The sequence below is a fragment of the Netta rufina genome (genome assembly GCF_964035555.1).
Source record: "Netta rufina genome assembly, chromosome: 2".
Lineage (NCBI taxonomy): Eukaryota > Metazoa > Chordata > Aves > Anseriformes > Anatidae > Netta > Netta rufina.
The window spans coordinates 84,261,452-84,283,782 of record NC_140124.1 but is presented as its reverse complement, the minus strand read 5'-3'; the positions used below and the strand labels follow the sequence as shown (position 1 = coordinate 84,283,782).

Here is a 22,331-nt window from a genome sequence, read left to right as displayed (position 1 = left end):
TCTTGAACTGTCTCATAGAGGTTTTAATGTAATGTCTGATCTTGCTTCTGCACCTTTGGTGGGTAAAATATACAAGTTAATCATTAGCCTAAAATGTCTGATATTAGAAATAACTCAAAAAATAATTATCTATACACAGATTGTTACTATAAAAAATAGATCTGATTGCCAGAAGCCGCTAAGGTATTCATCACAGCAATTGGTCAGATGGTAAAAAAAAATATGACTGTTATGTAGGTGTGTTCTAGGAAAGAATGTCTTATGAAAATGAGATTTTTTTTTATTTTTTTTTTTTTTTAAACTGAGCTTTCTAGCTCTGTAGAAATATTCTCTGATTCAACAGCCCTAATACTTTCATCTACATAGCAAAGTGCAGTGGTAATATGTTATTTGAAAATAAAGGTAGAAAAGTTTTAAACATAATAAATGTGACAAGGATTTTTTGGTGATACTTGTTCTTTGTATTTAAACAATTCTCCCCTTCTTAAATAAATAGTTCACTTAGTCCAAACAGTAACATTTTGTTTTTTATTATATGACTATTTTTGATCCTTTGACACACATAAATTGCAACTAGGGTTTTGTTTGTTTGTTTGTTTTCCAGAAATGTAATTATTTTTCAGCAAAGATTTCTCACTCTCACCAGTCAAAAATCAGTAGCACAGGTACTCATCTTCTCTATAACTACACATGCACAGTAGGCAGCCAAACTAACATTTTACATATCAGCTCTCCAACCCACATGCAAATGGTCTGGACACAACCACAGCATACTCTGCCTATTAATCAGCTGTCTTAGAGCTTGAGCTCAGACTTGAGCTCATCAGACACAATCTTTAAGTCATACCGTCCGATTGGTGCAAATAGGAGTGAATGCATTGGTTCCACAGGTAAAGAGATGGTTGCCTCCAACAAGAAGCACTCGAATATAGTTCTGGCATTCCTCCTGCAATAGAGAAAAAATAATTTATTCAAAGCTTATGAACACCCAATGTGTTCAATACTGATACTCATAAACACTTCCTAATAAAAACACAGGCATCCATCTTTGTGAAAGGATCTTAATATCAGAACAAAAAAGATCTTCAGTATCAAAGACTATTTCTGACTGTGCACTTCAAAAGTTTAGCTAAACTATTAATGCACTGCCATTTCAACAAATCAGATGCTGTTTTTGAAGACAGATCACAAAAGGGAGGAAGTCAGGATTAATAACAGCTTGCCAATAAGAAGAGTATGTTCAAACTAGTATAAATAAAATTATTGAGATGTCCAGACATGGATTTGTCCCTACTAGTTTCATAATTTATGTTTTGTTTGTTTGTTTGTTTGTTTTTAATTATTATAAGCATCTAAATTTCTGTCAATTTGAAGTTTCTCATGAAAACCTCAAAAATTTCATTATCTCACTACACATACACTGACCCCTGAGGAATAATTTGATTTTTATTTTTTTTAACCCTGTTAGAATGTGTATATGCTTTATGATTTATTTCACTCATTTCAGAAGCTAGGAACCAACAGCAATGTCTAGCATTTATTCAGACAGAGCTTTTTTCTGCAATATTAAAGATCTCCCAGAAATGTATATTGGATAGACTCAAACATTCATCCTGCAGAAATGAAGGAAGAATCAAATAAAATGAAGAAAATCAACCATATGCTTGGAGGGAAAAAATAAAAATACTAATAAAAAAAAAAAATCCAGGATCTTTCCATTTGAGAACCTGGCTAAAATGCTTTTTCCAGCATTCATTAACATGTAAAGGATCAAAAAACCCTTGTGAAAATATACCTATGAAGTTCTAACATTTTAAGGGAAATCATGCAAGTACATCCATGTAATGGTAACAGTGCAGAAGTCCCATTATCCGGTCCTATGGTTTTATTAAGTATATTGCTTGTTTATCTTGCAAATAGACTCTCATGTTGAAAGACAAATATAATTATGAATAAATTCATCAGGCACAAAATAAAGCAAGATGAAGGAAGATGGGCAAAATATATTTAAGATTTCCGAATAATATTAATAAAACCAAACCAAAACATAAAACATCAAAAAACATTCAAAACTGAGCAACATCTTCAAAAAATGCACATACAAAAGAAACTGCATTAGTCTCTCATGAAAACTTTTAGAACTTTCTCTTTGAGCCTTAAGTGTAATTGTCAAATATTTTAAAACTAAGAGTTGATTCCTGCTGGGTAAAAATATCTTGAATTTACCAAGACTGTCATCTTAAAACTCTTTCAAACAAACAGAAGTTAAAATGCAACCATATAATAGAGTCTGGCAGTGCAACAAGCCTTTTAAAGTGCAATTATTTCACTTCTGCTTCTGGGCAGCTTTCTTAATGCATGTTGTTCTAACTACACACGTGAAAAAAAAAAAAAAAAGATGTTAGTTATTTTTTTTTTTATTATTTGCTTTGTTTGTGTTTGTGTTTTGTTTTGTTTTGTTTTGTTTTTCATTTGTTTGGTTTGGTTTTTGAAAGAGAGAGAATGAAGGATGTTCAAGGAATTTCATATAAATTAACACAGTACTTCATTCTTTGTGCTGTTTCCATCTCGCCCTTTGCTGCAATCTATGGAATGTAAGTGTAGGAAAAATAAGTGGGTTCTGACATTACAGCCCAACCAACCTCTTCTCTTCATATCTCAGAGCTCCCTGAAACAGTGCCATTGCTAAATTATTTGCGTGTTGATCACTGTCCTGGTTTCAGTTAGCACAGAATTAATTTTCTTCCTAGTAGCTGGTGGAATGCTGTGTTTTGGCTTAGAATGAGAAGAGTGCTGATAACACCCCGATGCTTTAATTGTTGCAGAGCAGTGCTTATACTAAGCCAAGGACATCTCAGCCTTTGCTCTGTCCTGCCAACGGGCAGGCTGGGGGGTGCAGTAAGAGCTGGGAGGGGACAGACCCAGGACAGGTGACCCAAACTAGCCAAAGGGGTATTCCATACCATCTGACGTCATGCTAAACAATATATAGGGGTGGCTAGCCGGGGGGAGGGGGCCGGACTGCTCGGGGTTAGGCTGGGCATCGGTCAGCGGGTGGTGAGCAATTGCATTGTGCATCACTTGTTTGTACATACTATTATTACTTTCGTATTATCCCCATTGTATCATCATTATTATTATTGTTATTATTATTTTTGTTATTTTTTTTTTCTTTTCCTGTCTTATTAAACTGTCTTTATCTCAACTCACGGGCTTCACTTTCCATTTCTCTTCCCCGTCCCAGAGAGGGAGGGGGGAGGGTGAGCGAACGGCTGCGTGGTGTTTAGCTGCCGGTCGGGTTAAACCACGACAGTCTTTTTGGCGCCCAACGTGGGGCCCGAAAGGTTGAGATAACGGCAGATCTGATCAGAGTGTGTTAAACTAAAATTGGTGTAAGGATTAGACCTGCTTAATAGTCACTTGTCATGATGCTGATTGCTTTAATCACAACTCTGCTGCGCCTGTTTTCCAAATTGAGTATTATAGTACATTATTTTCCGTATTTGCTCTCTGTAGTGTTGTTTCTCCTCTCCGGGCCCTGGTTTCAGACCATTATGGTACTAAGTGTTATAGCAATGGCTTATGAGACGATAAGATATCTGGTCATGACTCTAACTTGGTATTTATACTCAGTAACATCGTGGACTCTGTACTTTGGAAACAGCATCTTGGGAACTATTAGCAATTATACCTATTGTTTTTCTCCATTAGAGAGTCAATCTGTGGAGGGGAAAGGGGAGGATATTTTTCCTTACTTGCTTACTCTCCCTTTCTCCTTCACCACCCCTGTATCCTCCTGGGTCACTCTGCCTTCCTCCTTCACCACCCTCTTATCCCCTGAGCTTGTTACAATAGCTCTCCAAGATATTGAATATTTCTGGAATACTCAGAATACCATAGTCCTGTTGTTCTGCCTCATGAATGCACTTCAGATTCTGCTTAAAGTTAAACAACTACTTATGAAGCTCATCCGGAGATCTGCCCGGAGGCAGTATAGTTGTGGGTGGCAGGGAGTATGGGTGGATATGGGCAGGCATCTAGAGCAGTTGGCACCCCCAGTGTGTTGGAAATTCACCCCTGAACAATGGCAAAATCCTCAAAAACTGGCAGAATGCTTGAAAAAAAGGTGTAATGATTCTGGCAGTTCCAAAGTAACACAAATCATTGTAACGTGCTGGGGCCTGGCTCATGCCTATCGAGCTGCCATTGATACTGCTGTCAACTTAGTGACAGACCCTGCGGCCACTCCAAACCCTGTGACAGATCCAACGGCCACTGTGACCCCTACGGTGGATTCTGCAGCCGCTCCAGTCCCAGCTCCTGCAGCCGCTCCAGTCCCAGCTCCTGCAGCCGCTCCAGTCCCAGCTCCTGCAGCCGCTCCAGCTCCAGCTCCTGCAGCCGCTCCAGTCCCAGCTCCTGCAGCCGCTCCAGTCCCAGCTCCTGCAGCTGCTCCAGTCCCAGTTCCTGCAGTCGCTCCAGTTCCAGCTCCGGCCGCTACTCCAGTCCCAGTTCCTGCAACTGCTCCAGCTCCAGCTCCTGAAGCCGCTCCAGCTCCAGCTCCTGCAGCTGCTCCAGTCCCAGTTCCTGCAGTCGCTCCAGTTCCAGCTCCGGCCGCTACTCCAGTCCCAGTTCCTGCAACTGCTCCAGTCCCAGCTTCTGAAGCCGCTCCAGCTCCAGCTCCTGAAGCCGCTCCAGCTCCAGCTCCTACTGCTGCTCCAGTCCCAGCTCCTGCAACTGCTCCAGCTCCAGCTCCAGCTCCTGTAGCCGCTACAGCTCCGGTTCCTGCAACTGCTCCAGCTCCTGTAGCCGCTCCAGCTCCTGTGGCCGTGTCAGAGAAACGAGCTGTAGCAGTGCAAGTTGACCCTGCAGAGGGCATTCCAACCCCTGTGGCAGACCCTGTAACAAAGTCAGAGAAACGAGCAGTAGCAGTGCAAGCTGCCCCTGTAGAGAAGGTGAAAATATGGTACAGAAATTCAAGTCGTTTAGAACGCAGAGAGTCTTCTGCCAATCCAGGTAAGGCTTCTGCCAAAACTAAGTATAGAGATGACGAAGATGATGACGACGCTGGGCCGTCAAGGATTCAGGAGGAGGAAGATGAGGATGCCGAAAGAGCAACAGTAACTACCCGAAGCCTAAACGAGCGCGAGCTACGAGATGTGCGAAAAGATTTTGGTCGCTGTATAGGTGAGCAGCTTGTCACCTGGCTGCTCCGGTGCTGGGACTCTGGAGCCAATTGTGTGGAATTAGACGGCAGGGAAGCCAAGCGGCTGGGATCCCTTGCTCGAGACGCCGGCATTGACAAAGCAATTGCAGATGGAGCACGACCCACCAGCCTCTGGAGGCGTCTCCTCTCAGCTGTGAGGGAAAGGTATCCCTTCAAGGAAGATATTTTATGTCTACCAGGCAAGTGGACCACTATGGAGAAGGGAATCCAGTACCTGAGGGAATTAGCCGTACGGGAAGTGATTTATGAGGATCCAGACCTCAATCAAACATCCACAGATCCAGATGAAGTCAAGTGTACACGACCCATGTGGCGGAAGTTTGTACGGAGTGCACCATCATCATATGCCAGCTCATTGGCAATAATGGCCTGGAAAGAGGATGAGGAACCCACAGTGGGTGAAGCGGCTAAACAACTCCGGCAGTACGAAGAAAGTCTCTCCTCTTCCTTACAGGCCTGCGTCTCAGCTGTGGAGAAACTTTCTGAAAAGGTTCACCAACTTGAAGAGAATCTATTGTCCTCCCCACCTGAACCAACCAGTGCCCACCGACCAAAGGAGAACACTGTGGAGAAACTTTCTGAAAAGGTTCACCAACTTGAAGAGAGATTATTCTCCTTCGCACCTGTACAAAGCAGTGTCTCAGCTGTCAGGGGTAGGCGTTCACCCACACAAGGAAGACGATATGGTGGGTACTCACCCCGTGCCACCCTGTGGTTTTACTTACGAGACCATGGAGAGGACATGAGAAAGTGGGATGGAAAATCTACCGCGACCCTAGAGGCACGGGTACGTGAGTTGCAAAAGAAAACAATCAGGAAAAAGGGATTCTCCGAAAAGTTTGCTGCTCCAACTTCCAGCAGACAGTCCTTCAAACACAGAAACGAGGAAGATTCTGACCAGGATTAGGGGGGCCCTGCCTCCAGCCAGGGGGAGGAAAGGGACAATCGAGTTTATTGGACTGTGTGGATTCGATGGCCTGGCACATCACGCGCACAGAAGTATAAGGCTTTAGTAGACACCGGTGCACAATGTACTATAATGCCATCGAGCTATAAAGGACCAGAGCCCATCTATATTTGTGGAGTGACAGGGGGATCTCAGCAGTTGACTGTATTGGAGGCTGAGGTGAGTCTGACTGGGAATGAGTGGGAAAAGCACCGCATTGTGACTGGTCCGGATGCTCCATGTATCCTTGGCATAGACTATCTTAGAAGAGGATACTGCAAGGACCCAAAAGGGTTCCGGTGGGCTTTTGGTATTGCTGCCTTAGAGACAGAGGGCATTAAACAATTATCTACCTTGCCTGGTCTCTCAGAGGACCCCTCTGTTGTGGGGTTGCTGAGGGTCGAAGAACAGCAAGTGCCAATTGCTACCACAACTGTGCACCGGCGGCAATATCGCACCAACCGAGACTCCCTGATTCCCATCCATAAGCTAATTCGTCAATTGGAGAGCCAAGGAGTGATCAGCAAGACTCATTCACCTTTCAATAGTCCCATATGGCCAGTGCGAAAGTCTAATGGCGAGTGGAGACTAACAGTGGACTATCGCGGCCTGAACGAAGTCACGCCACCACTGAGTGCTGCAGTGCCGGACATGCTGGAACTTCAGTATGAACTTGAATCGAAGGCAGCCAAGTGGTACGCCACAATTGATATCGCTAATGCATTTTTCTCCATCCCTCTAGCAGCAGAGTGCAGGCCACAATTTGCCTTCACTTGGAGGGGAGTCCAATATACTTGGAATAGGCTGCCCCAGGGGTGGAAACACAGCCCTACCATTTGCCATGGGCTGATCCAGTCTGCACTAGAGCAGGGGGAAGCTCCTGAACACCTGCAGTACATCGATGACATTATTGTGTGGGGTGACACAGCAGAGGAAGTTTTCGAGAAAGGGAAGAAAATAGTCCAAATCCTTCTGAAAGCCGGTTTTGCCATAAAACAAAATAAAGTCAAAGGACCTGCACGGGAGATCCAGTTTTTAGGAATAAAATGGCAAGATGGACGTCGTCAAATCCCAATGGATGTGATCAACAAAATAACAGCTATGTCTCCACCAACTAACAAAAAAGAAACACAGACTTTCCTAGGTGTTGTGGGGTTTTGGAGAATGCACATCCCAAATTACAGTCTGATTGTAAACCCACTCTACCAAGTAACTCGCAAGAAGAATGAGTTTGAATGGGGCCCTGAACAACGACAAGCCTTTGAACAAATCAAGCAGGAAATAGTCCATGCAGTAGCCCTTGGGCCAGTTCGAACAGGACCAGATGTAAAGAATGTGCTCTACACTGCAGCCGGGGAGAACGGCCCCACCTGGAGCCTCTGGCAGAAAGAACCTGGGGAAACTCGAGGTCGGCCTCTGGGGTTTTGGAGTCGGGGATACAGAGGATCTGAGGCCCGCTATACTCCAACTGAAAAGGAGATATTGGCAGCATATGAAGGAGTTCGATCTGCTTCGGAGGTGGTCGGTACTGAAGCGCAGCTCCTCCTAGCACCCCGATTACCGGTACTAGGCTGGATGTTCAAGGGAAGGGTCCCCTCTACGCATCATGCAACTGATGCTACATGGAGCAAGTGGGTTGCACTGATTACTCAGCGGGCTCGAATAGGAAACCCCAGTCGCCCAGGAATATTGGAAGTGATCATGGACTGGCCAGAAGGCAAATACTTTGGGATATCATCAGAGGAGGAGGTGGGTCGTGCTGAAGAAGCCCCACTGTACAACCAGTTGCCAGAGAATGAAAAGAAATATGCCCTGTTCACTGATGGGTCCTGTCGTATTGTGGGGAAGCATCGGAGATGGAAGGCTGCTGTATGGAGTCCTACGCGACGAGTTGCAGAAGCTGCTGAGGGAGAAGGTGAATCGAGTCAGTTTGCAGAAGTGAAAGCCATTCAGCTGGCTTTAGACATTGCTGAACGAGAAAAATGGCCAGTTCTCTATCTCTACACCGATTCATGGATGGTAGCAAATGCCCTGTGGGGATGGTTACAGCAATGGAAGCAAAACAACTGGCAGCGTAGGGGCAAACCTATCTGGGCTGCTGCATTGTGGCAAGATATTGCTGCTCGGGTAGAGAACCTGGCTGTGAAAGTACGCCACGTAGATGCTCATGTGCCCAAGAATCGGGCTACTGAAGAACATCAAAACAACCAGCAGGTGGATCAGGCTGCTAAGATTGAAGTAGCTCAGGTGGACCTGGATTGGCAGCATAAAGGTGAATTATTTATAGCCCGATGGGCCCATGACACCTCAGGCCATCAAGGTAGAGATGCAACATACAGATGGGCTCGTGATCGAGGGGTGGACTTGACCATGGACGCTATAGCACAGGTTATTCATGACTGTGAAACATGTGCTGCAATCAAGCAAGCCAAACGGTCAAAGCCTCTTTGGTATGGAGGACGATGGCTGAAATATAAATATGGAGAGGCCTGGCAGATTGATTACATCACACTCCCTCAAACTCGCAATGGCAAGCGCCACGTACTTACAATGGTGGAAGCAACCACCGGATGGCTGGAAACATATCCTGTGCCTCATGCTACCGCCCGGAACACCATCCTGGGCCTTGAAAAGCAAGTCCTATGGCGACATGGCACCCCAGAAAGAATAGAATCAGATAATGGGACTCACTTCCGAAACAACCTTATAGACACTTGGGCCAAAGAACATGGTATTGAATGGGTGTATCACATCCCCTATCATGCACCAGCCTCCGGGAAAGTTGAACGATACAATGGCCTGTTAAAGACTACCTTGAAAGCAATGGGCGCTGGGACGTTCAAAAACTGGGATACGCATTTGGCAAAGGCCACCTGGTTAGTCAATACTAGGGGATCTACCAACCGAGCTGGACCTGCCCAATCAAACCTGTTACGTACTGTAGATGGGGATAAAGTTCCTGTAGTGCATGTAAAAAATATGCTGGGTAAAACAGTCTGGGCTACTCCTGCCTCAGGAAAAGGCAAACCTATTCGTGGAATTGTTTTCGCTCAGGGACCTGGATACACTTGGTGGGTGATGCAAAAGAACGGAGAGGTCCGGTGTGTACCTCAAGGAGATTTAATACTGGGTGAGAATAGCCCATGAACTGAATTGCACCATGTTAAATAGTATATTATACTGTATGTTATCATTACCATGATTACTATAGGTGACTAATTAGAATGTATGGAAAAGAGTGTAACCTGAGCATGACATAAATGGTATGGAATAAGGGGTGGATAGATGTCCTGGTTTCAGTTAGCACAGAATTAATTTTCTTCCTAGTAGCTGGTGGAATGCTGTGTTTTGGCTTAGAATGAGAAGAGTGCTGATAACACCCCGATGCTTTAATTGTTGCAGAGCAGTGCTTATACTAAGCCAAGGACATCTCAGCCTTTGCTCTGTCCTGCCAACGGGCAGGCTGGGGGGTGCAGTAAGAGCTGGGAGGGGACAGACCCAGGACAGGTGACCCAAACTAGCCAAAGGGGTATTCCATACCATCTGACGTCATGCTAAACAATATATAGGGGTGGCTAGCCGGGGGGAGGGGGCCGGACTGCTCGGGGTTAGGCTGGGCATCGGTCAGCGGGTGGTGAGCAATTGCATTGTGCATCACTTGTTTGTACATACTATTATTACTTTCGTATTATCCCCATTGTATCATCATTATTATTATTGTTATTATTATTTTTGTTATTTTTTTTTTCTTTTCCTGTCTTATTAAACTGTCTTTATCTCAACTCACGGGCTTCACTTTCCATTTCTCTCCCCCGTCCCAGAGAGGGAGGGGGGAGGGTGAGCGAACGGCTGCGTGGTGTTTAGCTGCCGGTCGGGTTAAACCACGACAATCACCCACTCTTTTTGTTCAAAAATAATGTAATTTTTTAAAACTCTGACATTCCTGAGATTCACAAGATACTTCTCTTTTATGTTTCCAAGCCTGGTGCCAACTTCACAAGCATCCACAGTGCAACAGGGCAAATAAGACATCTCAGAGAAAACTTTTGTTGGGTACACAGTACAACAAAATCAGAGCTGAAAAAGTGGCTTATACAATTGGTTATTTTATTCACACAACAAATCCAAAATAATACAAAACAAAAGACTAGTCCTGAATAAAACAATCACCACCCAAAAACACTGAAAAATTATTAAATTAAATTTAGTCGATTAAAATGTTTAGAATCACTTTTTTTTTTTCAAATCTGAAAAAAAAAAAAAAAAAAAAAAAAAGAGGTGTGTGTTATAGAAGCAGCATTTGTGACTTTAAAATCAAAGGTGTTCCCCTCCCATTTTGGAGAATGGTGGTAGCTTTGGTGGCCATCTTTTATGTAGACTTATTCTACATTTCATCTTTACTTCTTTGCCCATGTTTTCTTACTGTCCCATAAAAATACCTTTTAAAGAAAAAGAAATTAATTGAGTAAGTACTGTCTATTTTTATATCAGTATACCTTAAAGAAAACAGAGCTATTTGAAACAATTTAGCGGCAAAGCAGGCTAGATTACTACTTAATTTTAACACCTACTTGACAGTTTAAGGACAATCTGGCTACAGTTACTTAGCCATTTGCAGCAACATTTGTTGTATAGGCTAATATTTTAAATACATCCGTGCTTATATTTTTAATACTTTTATAGAAAATTCATATGCTAATATGTGCAACCATTACAATCTTAAATAAACAAGGGGTAAGATGCTTGACTACATTTTTTTTTAATCTCTTATTTTATTTTATTTTACTTTTTCCCTTGTGTATTTGTATTTTTTCATTTATAACAGTTCTTACTACAAGTTCCAGTTGAAATGGCCAAATTTGTTCTCTTAATCATGTGTGCTATTTTAGACTTCTAAAGGCTAACACATGCTGGCCACAAGGACATCATTTTGTCTGGCTCACTCTTGAAGCCACTAGTTATTTTAAGCAACTGCTTACATTGGTAGATAAATGTATGAAGTCTCAGTAACAAACATCAGCCTTCAAAAGTCAAGTGCGCATTACACTGTCAGATGTGACAGATGTCCCTGTATATTTTTCTCTCCAGCTCTTTTCCCTCATTGGCTCCTAAAGTATAAAGCTCAGAACAACAACTACTGCTAACAGCTAGGGGCAAAAATTCCGTGCAGCTTCTTTCTCAATAACAACACCAAAGTTGCATTTAACTGACCATTATCTCAAAACAGCTAGAGCTGCTTTACAGTTCAAAGCTGGCTTGTGATTTCAGGGCACTCCATCAGCAAACTGACTTAGAGGTTTTCTGCCTGCACTCACTGCCCCCACACTGGTCTGTGGTCAGAAAAGCTTCAAGAGAAACCAAGATCTGAGTGAGTAACTTACCCACAGCCATCCTTGTAATCCTCACCATTCCTTTGCCACTGTCTGGGCTTGCCTTGTGTATTTTGTCTCCAGTCTTTCCTGTCCCCTCCCTACAGTCACACATGTATCTGGCCTAAAATCTGAAGTCGCCCTGAGAAGTTTTACAAAAATGAAATCCCCAGCAGCTCCCCAGTTTAAGCTGGATCTACGTATGCCACAGCAAACAAGGAAGCAACCTTTCTGGTAACAGCAACTGGAAACTTCCAGGGGGAGTTTCTCTGAAAAAATACAATTCACTGTACCACTGAAGTGAATTCCTCCATGTCTGCTAATTTCCCTTTGTTTCAAGTGAAGACTGCTGTGGTTTCACTAGGAAAAGGAGATGCCACGGAGCACATGCTTTCCTCATCTGCATGCGTAAGTTCTCCCAGTTTAAAGAGTATGGCTCTTAAAAATAACCTGTGTCATGAACTTCTTTTAGTCTTGGGCATAAGTCAGCAAAAGACATATATCATCAGGTTATCCTTTCTCTGGCCTTAAACTTAATCTTTGATTTTAACCTCAAGCACATCAGTGAAAGCAAGAGGCATGAAAAGTACAAAGAAAAAGACAGTTGTCGTTCCATCTGTGCTGGTTGCTCAGTCAGAATTATTTCTTCACTGGATTGCATTCAGATGTAATGAAATCCAAGAATTGTGCTTCTCTTCTAGATTGTGAATGAAGAAAAAGGCTACAGATCCAAATGAAACACTAAATTTTTATCCAAATAGTAACAATACTAAGAAGCAATCACAGCATCATAGAACAGTTTGGATTAGAAGTGACCTTAGATAAGAACATCAAGTCCAACACCCCTGCCAGGAGCAGGAACACCTTATATTAAATCAAACCACCCAAAGCCCCATCCAACCTGGCTTTGAACATTTCCAATGATGGGGCATCGACAGCCTCTTTGAGCAACTCATTGCAGTGCCTCACCACCCTTGTGGTTAAAAACAAATAACAACAAAAAACTACAATTAAAACCCTTTCTAATAATAATCTATAATCCATATCTAGCCTCTTCTTTGAGATCATTATTCTTTGTCCTATCATTACAGGCCTTGGTAAAAAGTTTTTCTTCAGCTTTCCTATAAGCACCCCTTAAGTACTGAAATCTTAGAGGTCTTTATTAGAATAGAATACATACTATTGTACATTGACAACTTTCAATCACTTCTACAAAACAGTGTGATGAGCATGAATGAAAACATGTATGTATGTACTACACTAGCTATTCTTGAACACATTTCACAAATATTGAGTATTTTTCTGAGCAAAATTATTTAATAGCAACATATGCTTCTGCACTGTTGAAAGGAACATGGATATTAAACCACAAAGAGTACTGTAAACATAATAGTCAAAGTATACTGCTATAGCCTCAAATTTACCATCATTTTCATCCATCATGTTAGATTACAGTCACTGCACTGTGATTTTCAGATGAGCTGAATGTTATTCTCACAGTTTTAAATTTCAAAAATAACTGTAAAACAGAGGCATAAACTTTTAGTTATACACTGCATTCCTACCGTGATATTTTCTGCTCTGTACACACCTCAATCATTGCCAAATAACAATATTCTATTGTCACTTGAGCAAGCTCTTTAACTTCAGATTATGTCACCTCAAAACTAAGGGTGAAGCCTTGAAGGGTATATTACATGACAGACTACAAATATTTTAGGTGGAAATAACAATTTACAAAACGAAACATTTGTCTAAAATACGAGGTCCACAAAATTATTTTCTCTCTGCAGGTTAACAAGTAAGCATCTAGTAAGCATTCTGATCTATAATCTATTTCTACCATTAAAGCCTTCACACAAGTCAGTAATTTTAAGGTAAAATATTGCCCATTCCTTTTCTCTAGCTATTAATACCTTCTATACACACCTAGTAAATTCTGCATGTTAATGCCTAGTTATCAGTAACTTTAAATACATGTTTCCCATGCTGGGATGGGAAGAAAGGGAAAGGAAAAGAATAAAAAAGGCAATGCCATCCTTAATTCCTTTTCTCAGTGCTGTAAAATCATATCTACAGTGAAAGATGTTCCTCCATAAAGACAATAATCTTCCATGCTTTACAGTGCATCTTTCTTTCCTTCTATTCCTTCCTTCCTTCCTTCCTTCCTTCCTTCCTTCCTTCCTTCCTTCCTTCCTTCCTTCCTTCCTTCCTTCCTTCCTTCCTTCCTTCCTTCCTTTCTTTTCTCCTTCTTATTTATTTATTTATTTATTTTCCCCAGCTAATTCAGTCTTTTTCTCTCTTCACAGTATAACACGGACATGATTCTGTAATTAAATTCTTCTTCTTCAATCTCAGATGGGAAGAGATACACCATGGCCACACTGCAACATTATTTTCCAGCACTTAGTAAGAAAAGCTGAAAATGAACTGCTTTGCTTGATGGGAGATGTTAAAGGTCAGTGATTATATGTATATAACTATGCAGACAATGCAGAAGAAATCTGTCCTCTACTAGAAGGCATGAACATTTGGAATACATTTTTCAAGCTTGCTAAGGTTTTATGTTCTTTTATTTCTTTCTTTGTTTTTGCTTTTGAGTTTTGCTCATCAGCAACGTATGCCAACATGTTTTGCTGAATGTGAGTCCTGAAACCAAGTGTGTTCACTTATAGTTATTGTGCAATGTACTTCTGTGTTTCTCCTTTACATTTTAACTCAATTAACTTCAACAATTAAACAGCATAATAATTATAGACATATATTGCATGCACTTCTAGTTGATTTTATACTTAATTTCATAACTACTTTCAATTCAGGACAGCCAGTAAAGAACATGGTTTTAGTACAGGTTCCATCTTAGGACTGCATTTAACCATTCTGAATAAAAGAAATGGTAGTTAGCCAGATAAGAAAATGGTTCTGAATACTAAAAATAACATCAGGGCCCATGTCCATAAGTTTAGTGAATGACATACTATTTTCTTCATAGCATCATTATGAAATATAAATGTTTCAAAAATTGCATCTAATACGCAGGAAAACAAACTGATGAATTTATAAAGAAATTACACAGTTATATGGGATTTACAGTGTTGAAAATGAAGTGAGATACAGCCCATTACACATGACATGTTGTAGAGTCCAAACAGTAAATTGTTAGAAACTCAATTCCTTGATCTTTTCACAATATCTTCATGTGACTGTTCCTCCCACCACACACCTCCCTATATATATTTTTTTTTTTCCTTTGCACATATATCAATGTCATACTGTTTTACTACAACTTTACTCAGAAAAGAATGGGAGATAGCACAACTGCGTAAGGTAGAATAGATTTATACACTGAATTATAGCTGATATTAAAAATTTTGTAAAAGCAGAATGGTCTCATGCTTACCTTTGATTTGCCTTTACTGTAACAGGCTCTTTTAGTAGCTTCATCACATTGCCATTCCACTGCCTGTAACCAACAGAAATTCATTAGAAATGCAGGGAACACAGAGATGTAAAACTTAGCCATGTAAGCCCATACTTGAGACACGTGCTTCAGGCATACTGACGATTAACTGGGGGTGTTTCTATCCACAATCACCTTATAAGCTTTTCTCCTTAGAAATGTAATTTTGCTGTTCATGTCTTAATCCAGAGTGAAACTGGCCATCCCCATGAATCACTGTACCTACAGCTTCAGCAGAATGAACCCCAATCACATTTGACACTGACTACCTGCTTTTGTACCAGCCTCACTAAGCTAAGCAGCTAAGAACATTGTGAAAGGACAACCCTTTCTCCCCAACACAGCCAGGACACATCACACCTGGGGTCAGCTCTGCTGAGAGACCTTGTGTGTTGGGAAAGGCTGCAGTCCTGCTGTTTTTGCAGAATTTCTCTCAAGCATGAAATGGAGATTTTAGTTGCTCAAGGTGTGACTGCAGCAGTAATCAGAAGAGCTAAAACATTGAAGGAAAGGAGCAACAAGCAGACACATACAAGACAAGAGTGAAATGGAGCACTGCAAAACAGAAGCAATTTATCCTCATTTTTGAACTGTCCCTCTGCTTCGACAGATTTGTGCCAGGACTGGAAGTCTAGTCTGCATCACTACAGTTTCACTGCCTGAGTTAATTCCAATTATTTCAATATTTACCATTCAACAGCTATGACTTGCAAACTCTATTGCTCAGTGGAGCAGGTCCTATGCTTGGTGTTTATGTGCCAATATGTGCACATATTTGAATGCCTGTGTGTGCTGTGTAGTTAGAGTGCATTTTAAATCATCCTGCTTGCTTTCACATCAACAGTGCACGTCCACTTGTTCTTTATAGAAATGTCACAAAGCATTTTAAATTTTACCAGGAAGAACTGAGATTACTAAACTAACCACTGCTGCTTAATTATTGAAATCACAGCTTTTTCAGTTTTGTTTACCAGGAAATAATGAGAGAATTCATTCAGATTTAATATAAGCAATCTTTTGTACCTGTCTTTCAATGGAGACTATATTAATAGCAGAATCTATAATTAATAAAAATAACAGGTTGAAAGCCTGTTTAAACAAAGGGGAAAAATGCCTGCAGAGTATACTATGTAGTATTCTGTTTTGCTTTTCAACTAGCCCAAGAATGTGCTTTTCATTTCAGGAAATAAAGACATGTAAAACAAACATCATTGCTTCTCTTCCTCCAGCCCAAGCCTTTCCATTTAAAACATTTTCTTTTGCAGATAAATGACCACAGCATGTTGGGGATTATATTGAAAACTTCTGGAAAAGTCAACTTGCAAATGACCATAGCATCTATAGCAAAATGTGTCTTACCCTATATTAGATTAAAAAAGCAGCAATGACTTAACATTTTTGATTCTGTAATGCAAGATTCACCTCTATGATGATGACAACACTACAAATGACTGCTCTTGGATAAGCAGTGTGGGTTCCTTATCAATTCATTAGGACACACTGAACCTTTATCTTATATGGCTATAGATACAAGTACTTTATATTGAATATATTATCTTTAAACAACACAAATTTGAAATGCCTGGAGAAATGCCAAAGTTACTGGTAGGAGGTCAGGATAGAAAGACTTCTTGGAATATAGGTACTGAAAATATGGTTAGAAGGAAAGTTCTTGCCAAAACTGAACTGAGAAGAATATGCTGAGCATGAACAGCAGTAAGAAAGACAGAAAGATTGGAATCAAGATAAAATGCTTATCAATAAATCAATTTTCAGTGACAAAATATCCAGCTTTCAATTGGCTCTAAGTCCATGGTAAAAGAGTCATTTGAAGGAGAAAGATGTAAAATGCAAAACTTTTGCAATGTCATAAATCAAACAAATTAAGTACGTTTCTCAGGCACTGAAATGTTTCAGAAAAGACAAAACAACAGGCTTTAGGGATAAGAAATTCAGAAGCCAAAAGTGACAGTTCTTCAAGTTTTCCATGAAATCTCAGAAAAATATACTTCCACGAGCAGGTCACAAAACCACTAAGTTATTAGCATAACTGAAAGAAAACTTTCATCTCTTTCTTCTGCATCCATGAAATGCATAGATTCAAATAAGGATACTAAATATTAAACCACTATGCTATATATTTGAGTACAATAGTTAGGAGCAAATACAAGAACACAAATAGAATTGTATTCTACTGTAAACTATTGTAACTATGCATAAATACATGCACTTTCTAACTTTCTGGAAAAACCCTCTTCATACACATATGCCAAAAGAGTAATACCGTCTGGATAATAAGTACATACAGACAAACTAGTGACAAAGTCACTAGTCATCTTTGAAATCAAATATACTTTATAGCCCTATAGCACTGTATTCCACTGTTGGAGGAGACAATAATAGAGAAGGTTGCAAATGAAGTTTATTACAAAGGCACCCGAAGAGAGCTGGGTAAATCAGACTCTTATACTTTGGTCCCCAAGGTTCATACATATTCAGTAATAAATTCATATGCCCTGTTACTGATTAAATGAAAAGACTAGATATAAACTAACATTTATATAAACAGAGATTTTTTTCTTTTAATCTTCAGGAAATTTGAGGGCCTTTCTCACAAAATGGAAATTCAGTTATTCAACAAAGCCTACTAGTAATACACAGGAGGAAGACAGGTGGAAACTCATCAAGTTAAATGTCATTTCAATGTGGAAAAAAAGCAACAGGAGAAAAATGTGTTCTGAATCTTTAATACATAAAGACAAAACAAAACATCCCAACAGAATAACAATGCAATTTTTGTTACTAGACAATGAAGAGTTTAGAGTTTAAATTCTGAAAGAGCAGTCTGACACGTACAGATTATTTTATTTTAGAGAACAAGAGCAAAGAAAGGTTAACTTAGAAAAGTTAGCATTATCCATTGTTTGCCTTAAACTGACATATTCTCCTGCTTTGCACCATTTAACAATATTTCTCAAAGTTTAGCTAAGTAGTGTAGAGAATAAGATATGAATACCATGTTGGATATTTTATCCCTTTCAAGACCAATACAACTAAAGTTTATTCTGTTAGGATCTATTCATTCCTACATGTCTTAAAAAAGCAGCTCCAATTTTCATGTGACAAAACACAATCTCCAGCGTTCCACATACTGTTTTTAATTAATATTGTAATTCTACTTAAGCTGGCAACAAAACGCATTGGACTGAATTATAGAGACTCATGTTTTTCTTTGCTCTGGGGAGGGAAGGAACAAGAATTTGAATGTTATTGCTGGAGAAAATAAGTACAGTAGTACATCAGCTACTTGTACATGTCTTCACAAAGAACATACCTGTATAGGATAAGGAGTTGCATATAAGGCAGCACATCATTCTGTCTTTGATAGCAAGCTGATTCTAGTACAGCTGCATGCCTCATAAATCCTTCTATAAATTCAGTCTTTCAAGCACCTCTATAAATGTAATGTCTTGGTTTAGTTTGTTTCTAATTTCCTAATCTTCTACATAGCTACAATCTAGTAGATATAAATAAACCTTAACTGTTTGACAGTCACCGGTAGAACTGTACAAAAAGTTTGCAGTGAGATTTTTACCCCTGCAAAACCCAATTTGTGTGTCCAAGCCTAAAGACTGAACTTGTCACAGTGCATTCAGATAAGAAAGTCACAGTTCACTTTTGAACAGATTGTTTTCTTCATTTAAAAAATATACAGAACACAAAGCACTGTATAGACCTGACATAAGATCAGACTGAACAGAAACATGGCTTTGGCGCACACTTTAACTCTAAGTTTGAACACAAGTGTCAAGCTGATGGCAGACATCTTCCTGTAAAAGCTCAACTGTAAACAACTGTATCAGTGTTTTCAGACATTCTATCATCGATGTTCAGAAAACACTGAAAACTTCAGGTGAATTTGTTCCTGGCATGTCAAGGGGAAATGAGAAGGGAGAAATTCCAGCCAGAAAACAAAAAAAAATCAAACTCAAGCTATATAATGGGACAATTTTCTTCAAAAATGAAGAAAGATATACATCCAACACCTACCAAAGTTAAGTTAAAAGTTACAAAACAAAAAACAACCATAGTCTTTGGAACAACAAATGTATTTCAAAAACTTCTCTGTTTGGGTGCATGATAGAGTCTCACTTAAAAGTCAAACAATTGCATCTTTAATGGGCAAACTAAATAAATGCAAAGAGGTTAGTTCCAAGGGAAATCAAATGAAAATCCCCAGTCTAAACTGATTTATTTAAATGCCTTAGAAGAACACTAAATAGAAGGAAAATAAGAAAACTCTGAATAAGAAGTGTCCCTCCCAATTAAGAATTAACTCTAAAGGGCTTTTCTTCATTTCCAGCATGCAGCAACATAGTAAGTCCTTTGGCAAGACACTAAGATATCTCTTCCAACCTAAATTATTCCATAATTTTCCAGAAGAAAAAAAATAAATAAAAAAATCAAAACCATAAGTAAATAACTCTATTATAGCCATTTTCCACAACTCTAATTTGAACTAGTAAATGCAGACAGGAAATTTGCCAAGTATGAACACAATCAAAGCAAGGATTGGTCAATTAGAGTATATTAGGTGAGATATACATTAGTTCCATTTACAGGTCAACAAAACCCACATGGCTTTCACCAATATTAGTGGAAGATGCACACATAATAGTATACAATCAGATCTCCTGGAATAACTATATTCCTATAGCTTCATAGATACTCACAATACATGCATGTAGGCAGGTACACAAACATATATATAAAAATGAACTTCTTTTCAGTGTAGAAACAGAATGTACAATATTTCATAGTGAAAGAAGTTAATTAGTCAAGAACCAAAAAAAAAAGAAAAAAAAAAAAAAAAAAAAAAAAGAACAGAACAGTATTCCAGACAGATGGTCCAGCACTTCTTAGGCAGATGGCTCTGCTAATTAGATACTGGCAAAAATAACATTAAAGAAGATGGTTTAATTATCCAATGCCAAAAATTAAGAACTACATGATATTTCCTTTCTGCTTTTTCACTGCTTGCTTTCATCTCTTATATCATGTATTTAAACAATACTTCGGGGAGCTGGGGTATAACAGCAATAATCATAACAATAGATGTCATCAAACATGAGTAATATTGCCTTATTGTTTGCATCAGTCCAGCAATGGAATGGCTTCAAGAAGTTGTTACTTGTTTGGCGAGGGTGTCTCACAACCTGCAAAACCATGTCTCAACAAACATGCATACTCAAATCCAAAAGCTGAGTTTAAAGAGGCCATAAAGAAAGTGTCAGAATAGTAAATGTGGAGAGAGAATTTAGCACTGAGAAGTATACCAGCAAATACCAATGAGAAGTATAGCAGCAAATTGGCAGCCAGTGTTAGTAGTAGATGGTTACCAGAAATTTTAGGGTATCCTTTGGTATAATGACATCCCTGCTTTCAGAAAATATGTGGAGCCACTTAAGATTTATACATCTCCTTACTTCTGAGGAACCATTTTCCTTGTTTTCCACAGAGCCATGACCTCTTGTCCTTGCAGCCATTAATGCTGAAGCACTTCTTATCTTGCCAACAGGCTCCTTAAAAAGGGACTTCCCTTTAACATAGCTTTCTCTTTTTGCTCATCAAAGAAAAGAAAAACTGGTTTCTGGGGTCTAAAGGCATCCTGGTTAGGCTCTCATTGTGCAGTGGCAGGCCAGCAGCTCATTCAAGAAGTTCAGTACTGTATGGACAACTTTATTAATTGATTACGTTAATTGTGGTAACTTGCCACCAATTACCACATGCAACAGTCAATTCTCCTGGAAATAACATTGTGTGTTTTGATTTGTTCAGAATCAGCTTTTACTGCTCATCCACAGTTAAAAAATTACATGCTTGGTTTCTTAAAAGGTGAGAAGTATGAAATATATGGAAATAAACATCAAATTATACTTGAATTTTCCAGGGTGTGATATTTAGTAAAAACTGAGATCCCATTATAGATACATAATTTCATACTTAAATCACATAATATATGAAACTTTATTTGGCTTCCAGGACAATGCTGATGCCAACTGAGTTTTCTTTCAAATATACTGGTCTGAATATATAAAAATTGAGATGAAAAATATATTTCCAAGCCAAAGTTTTATTTAGCTTATTTTGTTGACTACACAAAAAAAAAATAAAAAAAAAAATTGTCAGAACTGATATTAGAAGGGAAAAAAAATTAAGCATATTGAAAAATAGTTGTTACTAGAACTTTCAGAGACTCTCAGTGGTTATCTACACTGTTAACTTTAATGACACTAGACTCTGCCCAAGATTGAACTTTTACAAAATGTCACCCAACCATGCACCTGTGCATTCCCTCTTTGTGTTCTGCAAAGATTTCTAAATGTCACAAAACATTAATTTGGTTTATACTTAACAGAGATGGGTTTATGGAGGAAAATACAGTTTTAAACCTGAAGTCAGCAACTCAGAACTTAATTATATTGAGAAGCTGGGGTCTTAGTCCTGCTACCAGAGTTATTAAAAAAAAAAAAAAAAAAAAAGTGTTGCACTATGACTTTCAAAGTTTTGAAAGTGTTGAATGTTCCAATCTGGCATTTCAAGGCTTTTAGGATTTTATGGACATTTAAAAATTGAATGTGGGTCTGTGCTGAAGGGGTAAAACAACCAAATGTTCTTGCATTCCCAAGCTTGGCAGCCATTCAGCAGGTAGGAATGAGATATGTTTCATAACATATTTTTAATGCACAATTTGAAATTATACTAGATATTGTATAATTTAATGTATTGAGTAAATTATATGTGAATCCTTTAAGATTAACATCTGTGTTAGCACATTTACTTTTAAAGCATTCCCTGCTTTTTGGCAAATAAGATCGATTTTAGTAGGCTCCAAGACCTTTTGAAAGCTATTTTTATTTTTTTACAAGTAGTATAGTAAACTTCTAGGTGCTGATCAGAAATGTCAGGATTCTCTGTATTTCATTAAAAAGAAAGATACGCAATTCCCCCCTCTCTCCTCCAACTCCCTAGGTGAAATAAGTGCAAAAAGAGTCCCCTGACACAGGAATTTCAGAAAATTAAGACTACACTTCTGACCTTGAATATAGGAAAACATTTAATTTTCCTGTGCACCTGCTCATCACTGCAAATGAGCAGGTGCAATCAGAAATGGATAGGAGGCAGAGTCACTGGAAGGTGTGCCATCTTGCCGCATAATAATGTGCTGTTCAAGTCAGCCACACTAGTGTGGGATTATGGACCTAGGCCAGCAGTCATCCCCCCTTCACCTTTGAACCTCAGACTGTCAAGCAATTTATGATACTTCAGAAG

General features: G+C 39.4%; 1 protein-coding gene across 1 annotated transcript in view; it reads right to left on the bottom strand.

Moving 5' to 3' along the window:
* SEMA5A (semaphorin 5A) overlaps positions 1-22,331 on the bottom strand; it is a gene marked incomplete at its 3' end in the record, with an annotated part of 236,068 nt that overhangs the window by 141,419 nt on the left and 72,318 nt on the right. Inside the window, exons 4-5 of the mRNA XM_084306898.1 lie at positions 14,940-15,002; positions 848-946 (exon numbers count right to left, since the gene is read on the bottom strand). Of these exons, the coding sequence (XP_084163024.1) occupies positions 848-946; positions 14,940-15,002 (162 nt within the window). The remainder of the gene's footprint in view (positions 1-847; positions 947-14,939; positions 15,003-22,331) is intronic.